The 22,174-nt window shown below is 45.2% G+C and overlaps 1 protein-coding gene and 1 long non-coding RNA gene across 11 annotated transcripts in view; one reads left to right on the plus strand and one right to left on the minus strand.

The window, feature by feature from the left end:
• Nucleotides 1-22,174, plus strand: part of RPS6KA5 (ribosomal protein S6 kinase A5) — a 200,612-nt gene that overhangs the window by 158,984 nt on the left and 19,454 nt on the right. For all 10 annotated transcript variants that reach the window (XM_086319117.1, XM_086319110.1, XM_086319114.1 and 7 more), the window contains 4 exons: nucleotides 14,722-14,872; nucleotides 18,989-19,150; nucleotides 21,218-21,343; nucleotides 21,725-21,858. In XM_086319117.1, the coding sequence (XP_086175243.1) occupies nucleotides 14,722-14,872; nucleotides 18,989-19,150; nucleotides 21,218-21,343; nucleotides 21,725-21,858 (573 nt within the window). The remainder of the gene's footprint in view (nucleotides 1-14,721; nucleotides 14,873-18,988; nucleotides 19,151-21,217; nucleotides 21,344-21,724; nucleotides 21,859-22,174) is intronic.
• LOC147363841 (uncharacterized) lies at nucleotides 130-2,675 on the minus strand. Its single transcript, XR_015133830.1, has 2 exons — nucleotides 2,368-2,675; nucleotides 130-512 (listed from the first exon to the last, which is right to left on the minus strand). It is a non-coding gene; the product is annotated as an uncharacterized LOC147363841 (long non-coding RNA).

Raw genomic sequence — 22,174 nt, forward strand, 5'->3', positions numbered from 1 at the left:
CACCATGTGCGCTTGGAGGGCTCACCACGCAGAATTCAGTGAATGTTTTCAGAATGAAATGAGTTAATGAACAAATAAATGAAGCATGATAAAGCAGTATACTGATTACTCGTTATGTTTTTGTCCAATTTTTACTTGAATTTTGTAACTTTGAGAACAGATTTGACATTAACCATTGAGACTTCCACCGATTACCACGATGGAGTAACAGGGACCAGGTTTACTTCCCTTCCTGAACAGTTTTTTAAATGGGTAAAAATATATGAAACAACAGTATTGAAGACTTTGAACTCCAGCAGTGAAGCCCAGTGAATGCTGAGAGACGGGAAATAAACGAGGTGAGCCCCTGTGACTTCCGAGTTTAGGCCTCAAGAGAGGATGCAGGCTACAGTTCAACGGGGAAACGCCGTGGAGCTGTGACGGAAATGACGACTCAGCAAGGCGGGCGAGGCTGGAGTCCGCAGAGCAGAGTGCTGGAGAGGAGGAGGCTGCAGAAAGAGAAGTCCGGAGCTCTGTGGGAGGAATCCTTCAAGTATTAGTTAGTTAAGCACTGATAAGGACATGTAGAAGGAAACTACTCAATTTACTTACCTAAGATGTTATTTCTCTTCAAATTGATCTAACAGATTCAACACAATTAGAATCCCAACAGGCTTTTTTTTTTTAGTTGAAATTGACAACTTGGGTCTAAATGCATAGGACCTAGAAGAGCCAAATCACCTTTGAAAAAGTAGACGAAATTTGATTTGAAGACTCATAAGCTATGGCAACTAAGATACTGTGGTGTTCATATCAAGGCAGACAAATCACTGATGAAGTAGAATAGAGTCCAGAAGTAGAGCCACAGAAATTTAGGGAACTGGGTTTTTCTTTTATGAAGTTCAGTATCAGTTTTGCGAAGAAAAGATAGGTTTTCAACAAATGGTGCTGGAACCATTGGCTATTGTGGGGGAAATGAACTCTGCTAAATACTTCTTGCTGTAGAAAGAGTTTAAATGTATCACAGGCCTAAAATTATAAAAACTTCTGAAAGAAAAATTTTTTTGGCCTTGGGTTAGGCAAAGGCACAAAATGTGCAATCTGTAAAAGCACACATTGATAAATTAGACTTATCAAAATTAAGAGCTTCTGCTTTTCCAATGAAACTTTCAAGAGGCTGGAAAGACAAACCACAGACTGTGATAGGGTTACAAATTATGTCTATTGATAAAGAACTGGTATCCAGAATACATGAAGAGCTCTCAAAACTCAAGGGAAAAACCCTCCATTGTTTTTAAAAGGGCAAAAGGTTTGAACAGTCCGCCAAAGAAGATACATGAGTGGCAGATGAGCACATAAAAAGTGACCAACATCATTAGTCTTCAGGGAAATGCAAATCCAGCCTCAGTGCAGTAGCTCTGTATGCTCCCTGGAATGACTAAAAATAAAGCTGCTGACCATATTAGGGCTCTCCAGGGAAAGAATACCAATGGGATATACATACACATAAGTAAAAGACTTATCCTAAGGAGTTAGCTCACCCAGTTATGTCAGCTGAGAGACCCATGACCTGCCTCTGAGAGCTGGAGGTCTGTGGGAGCCGCAGCAAGCCTAGTCCAAGCACGATGGACTTAGAACGAGAGGAGCCAGTGGTGTGAATCACAGAAAACGAGTGTCCCAGGTTGAGCAGGCAGGCCGGAAGGGGCTAGGCCCTCTTCTCTGCTTTTCTTTCTGTTCGGGCACCTATGGATTGGCTGGTGCCACCACATTTGGAAGGGGATTCAAATACCAGTGTCGTCCAGACATACTTTCTCAGACACACCCAGAAATAATGTTTACTCTCAACCAGTGACCCAGTCAAGTGACACTTTAAGTTAACCATCACAAGCCCATCCCCATCGCCCTGACCGCCATTTGCATCTCCTTAAACTATACTTGGTCTCCAATAAAGATAATAACAAGATTGTAATTCCACCTAACATAATATGGCTCTACCGCCAACCAATTAACCCCTTCCCCAGAAGAGAACATAAAGTCCTTGAGTGGTATGGTAATGTTCTCTCTTCCCTTTGAAATCCCATAACTTAAATACTATAGTATAAATTTAAAATACTTAAATACTATGGTATGAAGTCAGCACATCTTATTGTATATGTGAAGGAATAAGGCAGGGAAAAAAACAAACATCTATTTATACACACACATATTCATAACAAAACAGGGAAGAAATACTCCTGTCAGTAAAGTCCCCAGTTCTGTAAATGCTTACATAGAAACGGGGTCTATGTCACCAGTCTGTAGAGTCTGTGTAACCTGGGGTCATAGCTGGTATCTGTAACTGCCTTCTTCCACCACCCACTTTGTATTCCCTTTGCCTTCAGCAAGTACCTCAGACTGGGGGGTGACCGCAGCCTTCATTCCCAGAGAATCTGGCCGCTGGTAGTCCTGCCTGCGTTGAGCTGCTGCTTTTTCAGTTGGCCATCACAGGTCGTGGTGACAGCAGCAGACGCCCCGATGCGTCTCCTGTGTTCCGGGCGTGCTCGTCCTTGCCTCCCTTGTGGAATAGTAGTCCAGCGTCCCGTGGTAGTAAGGGCCGTTCATCCCAGCCGCTGTCACAGCTCCTGCTGCCGCTTGCTTCAGAGGCATAAGGAAGTGGCTCGGTGGCCATCTTAATTTCCAGTTCAGTGGAGTCACTGTTAAATCTCTAGGAGGAAGCATTACTTCCCCTGGAACTAAGACCTTTAGGCCAGCAGACCATAAAGTCATGGGAACAGAAAGCAAACATTTTGCTAGTGAATCACGATGGATAAGAGTAAGTGGCCCCACTCCCATATCTGCTGCTTGATTTCTGGACTCGTGAATGCTGGCTATGAGAGAAACGGCACCATATACTGGATGGAGATTCTGAGGGTTTTCGCCTTCTGGAGAAACTTGCCACCCTAACTTGCATGATAACTGAATTTTCAAATGATCATTCTACCATGATATCAAGCCAGCTGCCTCAGAAGGCTGCAGAACACGATTAAGACCAGTGAATTCCATGAGCATGGTCTATTGCTGTACTTCTTTTGCTATGAAGTGAGTTCCTTGATCAGAAACAGTGCTGTCCAGATACCATGATAGTGCATAGGGAATTTTTTAAGCCTGTGGATCACAGTTTTGGCAGAAATATTGCTTGCAGGAAAAGCAGTCCATATCTGTAGTGCCTGCTCTAGTTAGAGTGAAAATCTGTCCCTTCTACAATGACAACAATCTGGTGTAATCAACCTGCCACCAGAAGCTGGCTGATGACCCTGGGAGTTGGTGCCAGATAAGGTTCTCAGTGTTGGTCTCCACGCAGTGGCCTGAAGCCAGATGAGCCTTGGTGAGTGGAAATCCTGCTGCTGAGTCCAGACCTCAGCTCCAGCCTTGCCTCCATGGCCACCTTGCCCATGAGTCCGCTGGCTGATGACAGGGTTCGCTGGAGAGAGGCTGACAGACCAGCATATGCATTTGACTGTTAAAACCCTGCTCTGCTCAGGTCATCCTGCAGTGAGCACTCACATAGGACACAAATACCTCACATTTTTGCCCAGAGAGGTCTGTCAACAAAGCTTTCCCCCAGACACCTCTGTCAAGTAGATTTCCTTGTCACCAACTTTCCACTCATATTCCAAGTCCCTGGCCAGCCAAATTGTTGGCCACAACCCATTAATGAAAACAAAATTACAGGACTGGCCGTGTGTCCTTCCAAGTGCAGAGAATGACTAGGTGCACCGCTCAGGGTTCTGCCCACTGGGAAGGTTTGCGCTCACCTTTGCACATCGTGCAGAGCTGTTTGTGAGCCAAGCCTGAGTCTTCTGTCCCTCTTTCAGCCACAGCAGGGTCTCCCCGTGTGGCCATCCATAGATGCAGACTGGTGGAGAGAGGGCGGCAGAGCCGGAAAGGGGACCGTGAGCATTTAGGCCGCGTCTCCACGCAGCTCATGGCATCTTCAGCACCTGCTCAGTCCAGTCTCGTGTTTGCTGTTTCCACTTGATGGTGGAGTATTGCTGTGCACTCCCAACTCCACAGCTTAATGGACCAGATAAATGGGCATCTCGGTGGCATGTAACTTGGGAGCCCAGAGTTAAATGTTCAGGCCAAGCAGCAGACCAAGAGCTCTTTCTCAAAAGGGGAGTGGTTATCCTCAGAAGATGGCAGGGATTTGCTCCAGAACCTGAGCGCTCTAGGTCACCACTCAGGGCTACCCAAGGCTCCAAACAGCACCTGTCTGCCACTTCCAGTGCCCCTGGGTCTGCTGAATCAGAGGAACCAAGTGAGAGAGCAGCTTCACAGTGGCCTGGACCCTTCTCTTGTTCTGGACTCCACTCAACAGCAGCTTTTCAAGTCGCTTGGTAAACTGGCTGGAGTAACACACCCGCTTCCCACGTCCTGAGGCCCGCCAGGCATCGTGCCCCTTGTTTTGGTGGTAGGAGAGGCCAGCTGCACCAACATACCCTTCACCTTGGGAGAGCTGTCTTGAGGTGCCCTGCACCACTGGACTCCTAGAAACCCACTAGGGTGGAGGCCCCTGGATTTGGGGCAGATCCGTCCCCACCCTGTGTGACACAGGGTCCCACCAGTGAGTCTCAAGTCATCGCTACTTCTTGCTCAACAGGTCCAGTCAGCCTAAAGCCACCAATGCAGCGGACCAGCGTGGTTGTCTGTGAAGGAGAAAGGCAATCAAGAGCTTTATGAACTGAATTACGACATAGGGCTGGAGAATGGATAACCCTGGAGGCAGGACAGTGAGGGTACATGGCTGACTTTACCAGCTGAGAGGAGCTCCTTTTGGTGGGACTGACGGACAGGGTGGAGGAAAACCAGAGCTTGTATTCATTTACTCAAGCAGTGAGACCACGTCTGGTCCAGCAGCTGCACCTGGAGCTCCCACCTGCCTAAATCTATAATGATCCGCTGTCTTCTGCTCGGGTCAGGCGGGCGAACTCAAGGGCGCTGCAGTGGGAAGCTGCACTCCCGCCGCTTTCTTGTCCTCGCTGGTGGATTGAGCCTCAGCAGCCCCGGAGACACCCCGCGGCTTTCTGACTCCCCATTTCCCAGGCGGAGGCGGTTCCGATGGCCTCCCCTTGGCCCTCCCTGCCGGAGCCGCCCTCACTCCTTAGGTCCGGGCTCCGGTGCGGGCTCCCTCCAGCTGCCGAGTGTCTCTGTCCCAAGTTCGCGTCCGGCCCTGGGGCGGGAATCCCAGGACAGGGTCAGGGACGGCTGCATCCACTGTGGAGATGAACCTGCGCTGGAACTGGGCCTCCTCAAGCCCCTCTCTGGCCGATGGGTCTCCTAGAATTCGTGTCGGTTCAGAACCAGAGACAAGAGGCCCCCGAAGGTCCGACGTCCCCCTTTGCCCCGCGAGCGGTTACTCTGCTGAGAGGCTGGAGGTCCCTCTGGGGAGCGCTGGGAGGAAGACGCAGAGTCAGCTCTCAGGGTCCTTCCACGGGGACCCACGCTCCCCTCTACTCAAGAGGCTGTAGACGTGTAACTGGCTCGAGTGTGGGAATTGACGGAGGGGCTGGACGGGGGAGGGCAGGAGCCGTGACAGGGTCACAGGAGCCTCGCAGGTGATGGGGGCGGCCATGCCCTGGACGGTGCGCGTGGGCTCACAGCTATGTCTGTGTGTGTGTGAGAGAGACTGCATTTATCAGATTGTGCACTTTACATGTTGAGTTTATTGTACCTCAATTTTACTTCAGCAAAACTGCTAAATTTTTTAGAATGTGCCTTTTACAGGATAGATTAAGAATTAAATAATTTCTCACTATTCTGGCTTATTCAATATCAGAACTAAGTGATGAGAAATATTTCTTGTTAAAATCAAATTTAAATCGTGCCTATTGTTAAAATTCTCGACATGACTTTGCTTATTTTAAATGTGCTTTTGGACAGTTTGAAAATGCATCCGAAGTATAGGAAACCTTGACCACAGTCTTGAGAATTTAGGTCCCGTGCAAGGTCATACCTGTCGTGGTGACAAACGAAAGGGTACACCTAACCTGACAAGGTTTAGCAGCGGCTCCCCTGACTGGTTCCCTCTTTTTGATCCCACACACACAGTCAGTCTTCTCTCACAGTTTTCCTTTCCACCACAGCTCTGCCTCTAGAGAGACAGTATGTTGCTGGTCTCGATGGCAGGAGTATTCTGAACCAGATGATTTTCAAATTTAAATTGTTTTATTGCCCTTAGATCAGTTAGTTGGCATTCTGATTTTAGCAAGAGAAAGAGTCTGAATCAGATTATCTAAAATCTTGAAACTAGAGTAGATTTCTCAAGAGTTTAAATAGGACTCCTTCCCTTTAATCCATTAATTATTCACTGTCTTGTTATTAATAGTTTTATGTAAAGCGTGGTGTTAACTGTGATCCAGGGGGTTTTGTTTTGTTTCATTACTACACGTTTACAAACAGTGTAATAGCTGAATTATCCGACATTACTTTTTCCTCCCAAGACAGTCATTCTGACTGTCTTTCCTGGTGTAAAGTCTTTCATAAATAGTCTATTCTTTACAAAATATGTACCATTCAGATAAATGTATCATTATCTTGTCTCCAGATGTCTTAATTAGCCAGTGCTTTTTCTGATTGTTGAATTCCTCCGTTCCTTAATTATTGCGCTCTTCCCCAATCTCTGCATTATTCCTTTAGTTTTTATTTGAGATGCTTCAAAATAATGTATTATCCAAATTATCTGTTTGCCTGTTGTTATCTACAGGTAGCCTAAAGTCAAGACAAATGTGTTTTTCTGGTTATCAGATTTCAAACTGTGATAAGCGTTTAGAATGAGATGAGAACTTTCTCCTTGGTATAAGAATCCCTTCACCAGTTACCCAGATGGGCATCTCTTTTCTGTCTGAGCCATCAGTGAACAGATAGCACTGTTGTATATTTTCAAGGAATCCCCTTCCATTTTTGAACTTTAGCAGGTAGAATTTCTCCCCCCTTAAAAAGAAGTTGAAATTAGCTTCCTCTAACCTCTGCACATTGGAGAAGGCAATGGCACCCCACTCCAGTACTCTTGCCTGGAAAATCCCATGGACAGAGGAGCCTGGTGGGCTGCAGTCCATGGGGTCTCTAAGAGTCAGACGACACGACTGAGTGACTTCACTTTCACTTTTCACTTTCATGCATTAGAGAAGGAAATGGCAACCCACTCTAGTGTTCTTGCCTGGAGAATCCCGGGGACGTGGGAGCCTGGTGGGCTGCCATCTATGGGGTCGCACAGAGTCAGACACAACTGAAGCGACTTAGCAGCAGCAGCAACCTCTGCACGTAAATCCTAGTCCTGGGCCCCGTCCACTAAAGAACAAAGTAATTCTGTTGTTTCTGCCATACCTTGCATTAGGCCTCGGACGATAGTTTTATCTAGGGCAGGTCTTCTCGTTCTCTTAACTGTTCATGTGAAATCATTTCTAGATTCTTTATCCCTTGGTACCGTTTAGAATAAAAATTAAGTTTTCAACATCCAGACCTGGATGATCAATCGCTCTTTGGCTTTTCTTTGAGTCTGTTTCTTCTTTCTGTCTCACGTCTGTGCATTTCTCACGTGTATGTTTCCCACCCGCGTGTCCGGCCTCTGTGTAGCGCTTCCTCCTTCAGGGTGCGTGTTGCTGCCCTCAGCCACCAGTCTCCTGGCAGCTTTTCTGCCTCCCCTCCAAGAAAGAGCCTCTCGCTTGCCTGGAGCTGCGTAAATCAGGATGATTAGCTTTGCCTCTCTCCTGGGTATCAGGACGTAGAGGTTCAGTCGGCAGCTCTTCTGTCATCTCCACAGGGTTGTTTCTATCTCACTCCCTCTGACTTGGACATTTACAAAATATATGCCGAGAAATGTTTATGTGGAATTTTATTACCCGTCAGTAAAGTGTATTTTATTCATGTTTCATTGTGCTGTTATACGCATATTGTTATATAAATTCAGGTCTGAGAGTTATCAAAATCATGGTTTAAACAGACTCTAGTTGTGTTAAGTCAGGGCTTGGCAAACTATAGCCTGCAGGTCAAATCCATTCAGCTCCCTGCTTTTGTGTGGCCTGTGAGATAAGAAAAAATGAAAAGGTGAACAATATTTTGTGACATGTGAAAATGATGTGAAGTCTGAGTTTGGTGTCCATCAATAAAGTTTTATTAGAACACGGCATGGGCGTCCATTTACGTGTCCTGTCTGGCTGCTTTTGCGCTGGAGTAGCACTGAGTAGTTGCCCCAGAAGCCATGCAGCTTCCAGAGCCTGAAGAACATACTGTCTGGCCTTGTTATTACTTATCTAGTATCTGTTGCTCAGTAACAAATGACCTCAAAACTTAGTGGCTTAACACAGCAAACATTTATAACCTCAGGGTTTCTGTGGATCAGGAATCTGGGCACAGTTTAGCTGAGTCCTGCACGTCAGGGTCTCTCACAGGCTGCAGTCAGAGTGTTGGCTGGGCTCTCAGTATCTCAGGGCTCACCTGGGAAAGGGTCTGCTTCCAAGCACAGGTGGTTGTTCCCGGATTCCGTTCCTCTGGGTTGTAGGACTGTGAGCCTCAGTTCCTTGTGGTGGGGGCCCCTGCAGCATGGCAGCTTCTTCATCAGAGCATGCAACAGAGAGTCTGCTGGGAAGATGGGACGTTCTGTTACCTGATGATGAACGCACCGTCTTCTCATCTTTCCTTTATATTTGTGGTTATAACAAAGCCTCCAGCTCCAGCTGTATCCGCGAGTATCCACGAAGCTGTGGATACACGGAGAAGAGCGATTGTGGGGATCTTGGGCACCTCCCCACCGTGTGCCTTTTACAAAAAAGTTCAAAGATCCCTGGTTTAGGTAAAAATTTATTTGTCCTTCCAATGAGTGTTGGAGCTGGGGCAAGGGTACTAGCCAAAGAATCTCATCTTGTTATTCTTTTTTTTTTAATATTTGTTTATTTGGCTGCACCGAGTCTTGGTTGCTGCACACGGGGCCTTCAGTCTTTATCATGGAATGCGGGGTCTGTGGTCGGGTGGGGTCTTTTTCTCTTTTCAGTTGTGACATGCGAAGCCTCAGATGCTGCACGTGCAGTCTAGCTCCCTGACCAGGGATGGAGCCGGGCCCTGTGCTGAGAGCACCAGGGAAGTCCTGCCTGCGTTATTCTTAATTATCCAGCAGACTTGGCCTCAGAAGATACAGGGTAGGCGGGTCAAGAAAGAACTCCGAGAAAAAAAAAAAAGAAAGAATTCCATAACAGGCAGAAGCAAGTGGTGGTGTGGGACGGTCCCCCCAGCGCAGCCAGCTCCGTGGCTCAGTGAAGGCGTGCTCCTGTGGAGTAGTGGGCTGAGGGCCCCCGATGCCAGCCTCTGTGCCCAGTCACCTGTGTCATGTCCTTGAATCCTTACAGCATTGCAGCATGTGCTGTCCTGCAGATGAGGAGCTGCAGGGAGGTGGACTGGGGCTGACTGCAGAGCGACCGGAAGTGGCTTTATGCTCTCTCCAGGGTAGCACTTGGTTCCCTGAGGCTGTATTCTTTCCTGGTGAGGCAGATGCTTATTTCAGGTGAAGGATTAGGAAGGGCTGGCCTGTGGACAGCAGTGGGATTGATTTCATTCATCTCTGGAGTGTTCAGTGAGTGATTTTTAACTCCTGAGAGGAAAAGAAATAGAAGGACATGGTTCTTGCCCTAAGAAAACTTACATGTCATTTGGGAAGATATGGAATGATTAGGTGACAGTTGATAATGAGAGACGGTGTTGACTGATGGCGAGTGGTAAGAGGAGTGCTGTGGGGATCCAGGGGCGCGGGGCCTTGGGGTTTGGGAGCATCAGGGGTGCCCTCCTGATGGAGCCGCGGGGTGGCCTGGAGCACGCATGAGGGGCAGGCAGAGCCTGGGGGCTCCGTGGCGTCCTCGCCAGCCTGTGGACGGCTGTCTGCGAGCCGTGACCCTGTAAATGAAGTTCGTTTATCATTCCGAATCTAAAAGGACCGCCACTACAGTTTAAAGCACACATAAGGGGAAAGCAGTGACAGGAGTACCCAGCGGTGAACGCTGCTGAAGTAGTTCCTGCTCATCATCTTCACCTGAATAATGCCGTGCTCATACTAGAAATACGACTTCCCGTTTTGCAGTTTTTGTGTACATTTATGAGCATCTCTAGTGACAGACTCTTCATAAACATGATTTTGTACTGGCTATGTGTCATACCACTGAATAGATGCTTTACTGTTCCGCTCATGTTGAACAGCGATTTAGAGTGAGTGAAGTGTAGCGAAAAGTTTCTAACTCAGGTAGGCACGTAAGTGATGCTGTCATTTTGGGACCACTGGGGAACCAGAAAGTGAAAGTCAGTGATGACATGGGGAAGACTGAACTTACAGACAGCAAATAGAAATAATCAAGCCATCTTTTGCCTTCTGCAAAAACAGTTAAAAAGTTATCTGCAAGCATGGCTCAAGTGGTGAAGAATCAGGTTTGATCCTGGTTTGGGAAGATTCCCCTGGAGGAGAAAATGGCAACCCACTCCAGTATTCTTGCCTGCAAAATCCCATGGACGGAGGAGGCTGGTGGGCTACAGCCTATGGGGTCGCAGAATCAGACTTGACTACGCACGTGCGCACTAATAGAGACTGAGGAAGAAAGCTCCTGGTTTAGGAAGTGGAGAACAGTTAGACGTCTGTTGCTTCAGTGAACACTTGTGCAGGACTTGCTATGGGCCAGAGCAGTGCTCTTGGCTCCACAGAATAAAGGAGTAAGACTGCTTTTTGTAAAAAAAAGAGAGACAGTGCCTACTCCTGTTGAACTTACATGTTATTTGGGAGAGATAACTAATAGATAAACATGTGATAGTCTGTAAATTCCATGAAGAAAGATAAAGGGAAAGTTAGAGTGTGGGAAAAGCAGCAGTCTTACGGATGGGGGCGATGGGGGCGATGGGGGTGAGCACAAACCACTGTCCTGCCGGCCACTGAGAACTTTTCATTGGGATAGTTCTTTGTTGTCATGTTTTAGTGAACATACGAAACACATATGCAAGCTTCATAGTTTTACTGCTTCCACCACGTTTTATTACGGGAAGTTTCAAATATTTGCTGCAGTGGACACCCACATACTCAGTGCCATGATTCTACCATGAATATTTTACCATCCTTGCTTATTACATCTCTGCCCACCTCTTCCTCCATCACAGGTTTAATTTTAATCTTGATGTCCTCACCCTTTACTCCGTTAATTCTTTGGCTAATTGGTTATGGATTTTTTTTTACCATAGGGGTTTTCAGAAACCTAAACATCCATAATCAGAAGAAATTTTATATTCGTTTATATATTATTATATATTTTAATGTTACTTCATTTGGTGTTTACATGTAATTTCTCTATCCATTCAGAGTTTACAAGGCGAGGCCCTTGCTTTGTTCATCTCCTTCCCAAAAAGCTCATTCCCTGGGACGTGTGTCAAATCATGCCCACCTTTCCTGTGTTGATTCGTCATTTTTTAAAAACAATGTAAGAAAAAAAAACAACGTAACCCTTTTGTATACGCCTATTTTTCAAGTGGTGTCTTCTGTTCACTCGATATGGCTGTTAATTTATTTTACCACCGTTTCATTTTCATAATACATTTTAACATGTAGTTAGGCAAATTCTCACACTATTTTTCAAAATTTTCTTAGCTGTGTTATCACTTATTCTTGCAAATAAATATTAATATTATCCAGACTCTAAAATATCTGGTTGAAATTTTAATTCGTAGGTATATTTTTTCTTTCCTCATTTGAAAAACAAGGATAATAAGAACCTTTTGATAGGATTGTTGCATGGATGAAATGATAATACACTACACCTGAAGTGTTTGACATGCTGTGTTGATTCAGAGCTGGTTCTGATTTTCCAGAGGGCTCTAAGATTCATTTAGAAGCAAGAGAAAACAGTCCTGGGTTATTAACCAGTTGAGACACCACAGGACCGGTGCCTTCACCAGTCAGGCGGGTGCAGTTCATGTCTCAGGGTAACTTCACAGTAACCACACACCCGATGCTTCATGTCCATCTTGACCTGAGCGTTCCAGGGAAACTGTGTTAGAGGAAGGTAAGTCCGAGGTCACCCCCTCACAGGTGCAGGGTTGAGCCTGCCGTCTCCTCCCCTGCCCGCCCCCGTTTCTGGCCCTCACAGCGTCCCCACCTTGCTGAGGAGCCCGTCCCACTGCACTCCCCGCAGGAGTGGTCCTCCGCCGCCTCCAGGGAGGCCCCCGCTGGCCCCGCTTCTCGCCGGGCGGTTTGCTCCTGCTGCTTCCCAAGCCGCTGTCCTTGCTTGGGAAAAGGGAGGGTTCAGAGCGATGGCTGTGTGTTCTGCGTGTTCCCTCATCAGCTCTGTCTTCGGCAGGAATTCCTGCAGACTTCTACTCGTTTCTTCCCGATCTGATGCCCTTCTCACCCACATCTAGCCTGCTCCTTCCCTGCGTGTGGACCTCCGGCCCACCTGTCTCAGTTGCACACCGTGCTGCTGTTTGTGTGTCCAGACCGCTGCCCTGAAGTGTGCACACGCCTCCTGCTGCTCCTCACAGGCTGGGCATCTCGGTGGAGCCGTGCCTGCCTTCAGAGCTCACTCCCCTCTCACCAGCCCTCTTTCCCTGTGAACCCAGCACAGTCAACAAGACTGACCATTCCTTCCCCCAGCACCTGGTATGGAGCAGACTTCCAGTAAACGTGGGTGACTCCAGTATAAGAAGTACTAGTACAGAGTCAGGATCCTCAGAAGGAGTCAGCAAGCTGCTTCCTGCTGCACCTGGTTCACTCATCAGCAGGGAATCTGGAGCCTCGTCCTTCCACATGAGAAACCTGTGGCTGCAGAAAGCAGGGTGGAGAAACGAGCAGGCTAGGCTTGCCTTCCCTGCGGGACAGGCTGCCCACGCCGTGTGTCCTTCGAGGGGACCCTCTCTCATGCTGCAGCCCTGACAGACAGGGGGTGTCAGGGGATGCTGCTGGGCTTCTTAAATTTTTATTTGGCTGTGTCGGGTCTCAGTTGCAGCTTGCAGGCTCTCTCTGTTGCGGCCAGCGGGCTGGGTCATTGCTCTGCAGCGTGTGGCATCTTACTTCCCCGACCAGAGATCAAACCTGCACCCCTGCGTTAAGAGCACCCCTAACCACTGGACCCCAGGAATCCCTCTGCTGTGCTCTGCTTGCTCGTGTTTTGCTTGTTCTTTCAGCAGTGATTTAGGTTCCCAGGTTGGAGTGTTAGGTGTAGAGCGAGCTTTGAAATGAACAACGCTGCTGGAATGCTTAGTTGGAAGTGACCGTCTCCCCGTCACTCCCTGAGCCCAGTGCTGCAGGCCGCCTGTTTCTCGGGGCTCCTTAGGTGAGGGAGGGGGCAGGGAGGAGCTCGCATCTGTCTGGCTTCTGCTTCGTTCCGGGGCTGCACCAAGCACCACGCACCAGGTCCATGCTCGTGTCAGCAGTGATGCCCGTTTTAGGCAGGTCCTGCTGTTGAGAAAACAGTTGTGGAAGCTCTGGTATGAGAACATTGATGAACTTTTCTAAGGTCACACGGCCAGTGTTACCTTGAACCTGATCCAGACGGGCTCCAGAATTCCTGCTCGTATCACACTGTAGCTGTCTCTTAATTATCTTTTTGTTCCAAAACAGTGTTACTATTCTGATGCACAACAGGGGATCTTTTTCCAGCCCAAATAATTGAGAAACTGTTCATCTCCACATGTACTGTGTTAAGCTTCCTAATTTCCATCAACCCCTTCCATTATATTTTTCTCATTTAACTGTTGTTCCAGCTCTTAAGAGGGACAGAGGTACATTAGGATTGAATTGGTTTCTTCTGTGACCTTAGAAGAATTTAGAATATGATCATGTTAATTTTTTACTTGGCTGTACTGTCGGTAACGAGCAGAGCCCGCTCTGTCCTGGAGCACCACGTGCCTTCCAGGGCTCCCTGGTCTGTTTCATTGTCGCCGATCAGGAGGAGGACGTTCTCGTCCGTGACGAGCCCCCAGCTCTGATGCCCTTTTCAGACACCAAGGCCGAGCCTCCTCCAGGTGGCTCTGCTCCCTGTCTGGGGCTCCGCTCCCTGTCTGGGGCTCCTGCCCTCCGCATCCCGCTGGCACCTTCTGTTCACTGGCACACGGGGCAGGGGAAGCGAGACGGGGTAGTTGGGGTTTCACTCGTCCTTGCAAACCTGAGTGCCGATTTTCTCTTCTCTGAAATTTATTAAAGTTGTTTCCATTGTGAAAGCTTTCATCATAGAGTCTAGTCCATAGATAGGAGATCTAACTCAATTCCAAGCCTTTTTTATTTTCCCCCAATTAAATATTTGAATAGTAGTTTCCCATTATGGACTTACTTTGTGGCTCAGACGGTAAAGAATCTGCCTACATTGCAGGAGACCCAGATTCAATCCCTGAATCGGGAAGATCCCCTGGAGAACAAATTGGCTACCCACTTCCATCTTCTTGCCTGGAGATTCCATGGACAGAAGAGCCTGGTGGGCTGCAGTCCACGGGGTCCCAAAGAGTCGGACACGACTGAGCAATTAACACTTCCCATTAGGATTGACATACTGGAAATAATCCAGTACTTTTGTTTCTGCTATTTTGAGTTTCAGAAATTTGATTTCATAGTAACTCAATTTAAATATTTTATCTCCATTTTTCACATATAGTTAAATTTCAGAGTGTGTCACACCATAATTGTTTCTGCAAAGAATATGGTCACTATAACTTCACCCTCTGTTTATTTTAACAGCAAGTTTTATCTGCCTACAGGAGAATATTAAAGAGCGAGCCTCCGTATCCCCAGGAAATGAGTGCTGTAGCCAAAGACCTGATCCAGCGTCTCCTGATGAAAGATCCCAAGAAAAGACTGGGATGTGGTCCACGCGACGCAGATGAAATCAAAGAACACCCCTTTTTTCAGGTGAAACACACTGAGCAGATGGTGTTCTGTGCCCTGCTGTTTTCAGGGTGCTTGGCGTTCTTGGTGAAATGAGCGAACATGGGCATTTCAGAGCCATTTTCTCTCCGCTTCCATGGTGTTATCCCTTTTTCAAATGACAGAACCCTTTAAGAAGGATTAGAATTCTACTTGTAAGGATCTCTGTAGTCTTTTTTTCTCTTTAAATGAAGTGAAAATGGGAAGGATCCTATTAACAATTGTTTTTCTATATATTAATTGATTAGAGTTTCTAAGTATTGGTTTCCATTTGTGATCTGGAAATGTAGGCATATAGACTGAGGAGACTTGTACTGAATTTTTTAGGCTCACTTCATGAGCTGTCACTGCCACTGTGTTATGCTTTTTAGATAGTCATTTCATCTCTTCTTTCCCAGGAGAAATCTTAGGCAATTCAAAATCAGCCTCCTTCTCAGTTGAATATCTATAATATGTGAAGAATTATTCATTAATTTTCACTGTACTTGAGACGGTGCTTTTCTTGTTCTGCAAAAGCCTAATGAGACCATCTGCAGAGCACCAACATGTCTGCTAACCTCAGTTTGCTCAGTGTAGGAAAAAAAAAAATAACCATAGTTTTCGATAACTGGGAAAAAATAGACTGAGTTGGCTAGTTATTGCAATCTAAATAGTCAATCTGAAATATAATGACCTGGATTTCTAAAACTCTGAGTTTATGACTTTTAAATAATTTAATAGTATCAAGAAACATGACCTAAATATTTATGTCTAGAGGGACCATCAGTTTTATTTTGCAAACTGATCTTTCACATTATCACGAAAATGAATGAAAATATCATACCAAAACAAAGAAAAAACTACTGTAGAGTAAGCTTTCATGCTTAATAGAGAAAAACAGGTAGTAATTGAAAATAAGAATCTTAGATGCGAAAAAAAGGACACATTTATTTCAGTTTTAGCCATTTTAAAAAGTATTACTGTACTTCTTATAGAGGTTCAGTAGCATAGTGAGAAATACATTTAGAATAAAATTCTCAGTATGTACATTTCTTAGATTAAAAGGTTAACATTTGAACAAACTATTTCAGATATCTTGTTCAGAAATTTGGCTCCAAAATTAACAACAAACTGTGGAAAATTCTTAAAGAGATGGAAATACCAGACCACCTTACCTGCCTCCTGAGAAATCTGTATGCAGGTCAAGAAGCATAGATAGAACCAGCCATAGAACAATGGACTTGTTCAAAATTTGGAAAGGAGTACGTCAAGACTGTATATTGTCACCCTGCTTGTTTAACTTCTATGCAGAGTACATCATGCAAAATGCTTGGCTGGGTAAAGCTCAAGCTGGAATCAAGATTTCCCGGAAAAATATCAACAATCTCAGAAATGCAGATGATACAACCTTATGACAGAAAGCAAAGAGGAACCAAAGATGAAGGTGAAAGAGGAGAGTGAAAAAACTGGCTTAAAACTCAACATTAAAAAAAATAAGATCATGGCATCCAGTCCCATCACTTCATGGCAAATAGATGGGGAAACAATGGAAACAGTATTTTCTTGGGCTCCAAAATCACTGCAGACGGTGACTGCAGCCAGGAAATAAAAAGACGCTTGCTCCTTGGAAGAAAAGCTGTGACCAACCTAGACAGCATATTAAAAAGCAGAGATATCACTTTGCCAGCAAAGGTCCATCTTGTCAAAGCTATGGTTTTTCCAGTGGTCACATATGGATGTGAGAGTTGGACCATGAAGAAGGCTGAGTGCTGCACAATTGATGCTTTTGAACTGTGGTGTTGGAGAAGACTTTTGGGAGTCCCCTGGACTGCAAGGAGATCCAACCAGTCAATCCTAAAGGAAATCAACCCTGAAAATTCATTGGAAGGACTGATACTGAAGCTCCTATACTTTGGCCACCTGATGCGAAGAATCGACTCATTGGAAAAAACCCTGATGCTGGGAAAGATTGAAGACAGGAGGAGAAGGGGATGACAGAGGATGAGATGGTTGGATGGCATCACCGACTCGATAGACCTGAATTTGAGCAAACTCCAGGAGATAGTGAAGGACACGGAAGCCTGGTGTGCTGTGGTACCTGGGGTCGTGAAGAGTCAGACACAACTGAGCCACTGAGCAACAACTCAAGTGAAATAGCCCAAATCATATTTTCCTGGAATCTTTTCCTCCACAGTTCCCTGTACTTATGAATATTGCAATATAGCTTTCATATTCGAGCAATTTTCTATAGCTTAGAATAGTAATTTTAGGTTATTTAATTGCCTTGACTTTGTAAATGACAGGGACACTTCTGCTGCTGCTGCTGCTGCTAAGTCGCTTCAGTCGTGTCTGACTCTGTGCAACCCCATAGACGGTAGCCCACCAGGCTCCCCCGTCCCTGGGATTCTCCAGGCAAGAACACTGGGGTGGGTTGCTGTTTCCTTCTCCAATGCATGAAAGTGAAAAGTGAAAGTGAAGTCGCTCAGTTGTGTCTGACCCTTAGTAGCCTACCAGGCTCCTCCGTCCATGGGAGTTTCCAGGCAAGAGTACTGGAGTGGGGTGCCATTTCCTTCTCCAAGGGACACTTCAGGAAAGACCAAAATTCTACTTGCAAAGGCCCAAATGGAGTGGAGGTGGAGAGGATTGTAATAGTATTCAACTTTCTACATACTAAATGTTGTCCTGCTGACAACAGGTGTCTTTAAGTTACCCCTTTACTCGAGAAGTTCCTCTTAATACATGTACGGTAGCCAAGCACAAATCATATGCTCGTAATGGAGAACACCACAGCTGCAGAGAGGGGAGAGCACAAACTAGCAAGTCAAGAAACTGGCCCTTCCACTAGCGAATGTTTCAGTGAAAAGGATTGCTGTGATTCCCAGGCTTCAGTTTCCATCTGGATCAAATAAAGAGGATGAGCTAAATGACCTTTAACACCTGTTCCAGCTGAAAAGTTTGAAGATCTGTAATTTAGTGATCGTACCTCCATCGCCTCCACAAGAGGGCACAATAAAAACATTTTATGTTGATTTTACTTACTGAATGTCATCAACGAAGTGCAAGTTTCATGTTCTACCGTCTCCGAAATCAGTATGCAGCTTACAATGGGCAGAATTTTGCTATTCTAATTGGTCACGCTTTTTCTTTCTTAATGGTATGTAAAGTAAGTGTGTATCTTACTATCAAGGATGGCATCTTAGATTATAGGAGAAATATATTGATATTATATATTTGTAATATCAAATACATTGATACCATATATATACATACTGTGGGATTCAGTTCAATAAGTATTATCAGAGACTGTTTTAAGTGACAGAAGGAGAACAACAAAAAAGAACAGAGGGTTGAATTTGGATCATATAAGAGAGCAGTTTATCAGACAGTGACTGACATGGGTGGGAAGGAGGCCTGGATTATGCCCTGGGGGAGAGAAGAGGCCATGTTGAAACCCTTGAATACAGTTGAATGAGAAAAGAATGGTTACATCAGTTAGACTTATAGATATAAACCAATGCATGAATTACAGTTTATTATCTAATCTGTCTAGATGGCCAGAAGGAAAGCTAGTTAACACTGCCTCTTGAAAATAGGGCTGTTCCTTTAGAGTTAATAGTCATATCCATTTTAAAGCCCTTTATTACAGGCTAGGTTTGGTTTTGGTTTGGCTTAAACGCCTTTCTCGGGGCACCTGACAGTAACTCTTGATGTCCACTGGGTGAACTGGGGTGTTCTGGTGCCCCCTAGTGGCCAGGATGAGACCCCGCGGCAGTGGGATGGAAAGCAGTCTCACCTTCCAGTCCCGGCATCGGGTGGAGCTATAAACTGCAGTCAAAAAACAACTGACCTAGTCAGTATCAGATCTGAATCAGTCAGCCTTGAGATGTCCAAATGCTTTATAACGATAATATAATAATTTTCACAAACTGATCACATGTATGAAACCGCCCCCCCCCAAAAATATGCTCCTGTTTGTAAAGAAGAAATTGTTTTTAATTGTTGGTTGGAAATATGTGCTTTTCTCTCTCTTGCTCCATGAAAATTACCTACCTTTGTTATTTTTCAAAAATGTATTTCAACTTTGTTGATTTCTACTTTGTACCAATTTTCTTTCTGTTTTAGAAAATAAACTGGGATGATTTAGCTGCCAAGAAAGTGCCCGCACCTTTTAAGCCAGTCATCCGAGATGAATTAGATGTGAGTAACTTTGCAGAAGAATTCACAGAAATGGACCCCACCTACTCTCCTGCAGCTCTGCCCCAGAGCTCCGAGAGGCTGTTCCAGGTAATCGCGAAGGGTGCACCGTGTTGCTTGGCCACAGGTGCTTTCAAAGAAAAGATTGATTTTCTCATATGAAATCTTTTTGGCATCTTGAAAAACAGGACTCTCTAATTTCTTTAAAATGATTAAATACAGAGATATGACAAATCGTTAACTGAAGCTTGTGGTTTGTTAAATAGCAGACATTATTTACGTGTTTTATTTTTTAAGAGTTCTCTTTATATATTTAATTATTTTTGGCTGCACTGCACAGCATGTGGGATCTTAATTCTCTTAACTGGACCACTGAAGAAATCTCTGTGTGTTTATTTTTTATGTAAATAACTGTTAGAGGTAACACCTGAAGTTTTATTTCTGTTCAGGCTCTTTTGTAGAAAATGCAGTACTTTACCTCTGTTCAAACAAAGTATTCTTAATATTGTATAAATAGTGTTATCTGATTTTTTTATCTCCAGTGAATAATCTGAACTGTTTCCCAACTCTTACAAAAGATTTAGAAAGGATTTTATACTTAGTTTTCTCAGACTTCTCAGACTTAAGATAAAATATTCCTACTATTAAATGGCATTGTAGCTTCATCTCTTTGACTCCCAGAAGCATCCCAATAGTAAGGTTTAACTGTCTCTGGACATAGGCTTGCCCTTGGCTGGGCGCATAGCAGATGGAAGAAATGTTTCTTGAGTGTTCTCGTTTGAACAAATCATCGTCCATGATTATACACATGATCCCCAGTTTACAGTGGTTCAACTTAGGATTCTTTGACTTCATGGTGGTGCAAGTGATCCACATTAGATACAAAGCACACTTTGAACTTTGCTCTTTCCTGGAATGAGGGTGCGCAGTGCGATCCGTTCTCAGTGCTGGGGGCTGCGGTGAGCCCTGGTTCACAGGCAGCCACATGGGCCTGCAGCGACCAGCGAGTGCAGACAGTGTCCAGTGATACGGCGCCCTGAGACCAGCCAGTGTCCAGTGACACACACACTGTGGTGTGACCAGTGAGTGCAGCCAGTGTCCACTGACACGGCGCCCTGAGACCAGCCAGTGTCAAGTGACACAGCGCCCTGTGAGCAGTGAGTACAGTCAGCGTCCAGTGACACAGCACCCTGAGACCAGCCAGTACAGTCACTCTGGACACACAGTGTTGTGTTTCACACTCAGCGCAGCAGTCAGTAACTGACATGAGACAGGTAGCAGTTACTGCAAAGCAGACTTCGTGTTCGATGATTTTACCCAACTAGGTTACGTGAGTGTTCTGAGCACAGCTAAAGTAGGCCAGCCTAAGCTGTAATGTTAGGTAGGTTATGTGTGTCAAATGCGTTTTCAACTTGTAATATTTAAATGTATGGCGACTTCATCAGGACAGAACCCCAGTGTGAGTCGTAGAGGTCTGTACCACTTTTGCTTCAGCACATCGTTCTGCTGTTCGATTTTATTGCTTTTCAATTTCAGATGGCTTCCCCGGTGGCTCAGCAGGTAAAGAATCCGCCTGCAGTCCAGGAGATACAAGAGATGGCGGTTCCATCCCTGGGTCAGGAGGGTCCCCTGGAGAAGGAATGGCAACCCATTCCAATATTCTTGCCTGAAGAATTCCATGGACAGAGGAGCCAATTGCTGACTTAGAAGCTGACTGGAATGAAACTTGCTGTTTTGCTAGTTTGGAAACCAGTAGCATTTCAATCACAATTAGTTCCTTAACTATACTTTTTTGAGAAGTTAGTTGTGTTTAGAAGCAAATTTTTATCGGCAGTGCAAAAGAATTATAGCTATAAGGAAGAAGTATTCTTCTGCCTTTCATTTTGAATCGGTTGAATTCTACCAGAAGATGGCATTATCACCTTCTGAAAAGCATTATTCTATTGATTTGAAATGACCTTGTGTTTTGGATTGCAAATAAAGTAGAACTAGATTTGTCTTAACAAAAATCTGAACATTTTCCATTGGCCGTGCCACGTGGCATGTGGGACCTTAGTTCCTCAGCCAGTGATGGAACCCGCAGCCTCGGCACTGAGAGCATCGAGTCAAAGGAGAGAAAACGGTGACTTACTTTGTTTACTTTTCTTTTCTTTTAAGGGCTATTCCTTTGTTGCCCCTTCCATTCTCTTCAAGCGCAACGCAGCCGTCATGGACCCTCTTCAGCTTCACATGGGAGTTGACCGCCCCGGGGTGATGCATGTTGCGAGGAGCGCGATGCTGAAGGTACGCCACGCGGTGGTCACGTGACCTGCTCGAGGTTTAAATACCAGCGCTAGTTGCCTTTCTCAAGTCCCGTAAATGGAATGGACTTTCCATTTGACTCAAACCTAATTTTTAAAAGTGAATAGATGGAAATAGCGATATTTGCCCCAGAAAATTACCAACATGCATTTGAAGGAGCTCCTGTTTTACAGCAGTAGAAAATGGTGCATTTAAGTCAGTGATAGAGATGTTAGACACGAGCTAATGATGAATTTTTAAAGATTATAAACGTAGTCCAGTCCTGCTTATTAACATTCATAACATTCTGTTACTCAGGAATTTTATCTGTCCCTGTGTATGACTGACATTTTCTTAAGTTAAGTGATGTTGGTTTCTCATCAGGACTCTCCATTCTATCAGCACTATGACCTGGATCTGAAGGACACACCACTGGGAGAAGGAAGCTTTTCAATCTGTCGAAAGTGCATACACAAAAAAAGTAACCAAGCATTTGCAGTCAAAATAATCAGCAAAAGGTGTGCCCTTTCCTCATATATTTGTTCTAGTCGGTGGATTCTCTAAGATCTTTATTGAAAAGGAAAGTAACAGTATGTTGTAAGGTTTTTAACCAAGGCTTTAGCCATTCAGCTCATCAGTTGATCTATTATACTTCTAGCTCTGAGACAGTAATCCACTTTAGACATAAATCATAGTGTGATATGCTTTTCAGGTTATTACGAGAAGACTTTCTTGTGGCGGTGTTAAACAGACTTGCTTAGTGAGTTCAGCAGCTGTTGCCATTCCTATTAAGTGTTATATTTGAAATATTTCTCCTGAAATTATTAACATTTA

This window comes from Bos grunniens, chromosome 10, assembly GCF_055505025.1.
Source record: "Bos grunniens cultivar Pamir isolate PY7600 chromosome 10, Bosgru_T2T1.0, whole genome shotgun sequence".
NCBI lineage: Eukaryota > Metazoa > Chordata > Mammalia > Artiodactyla > Bovidae > Bos > Bos grunniens.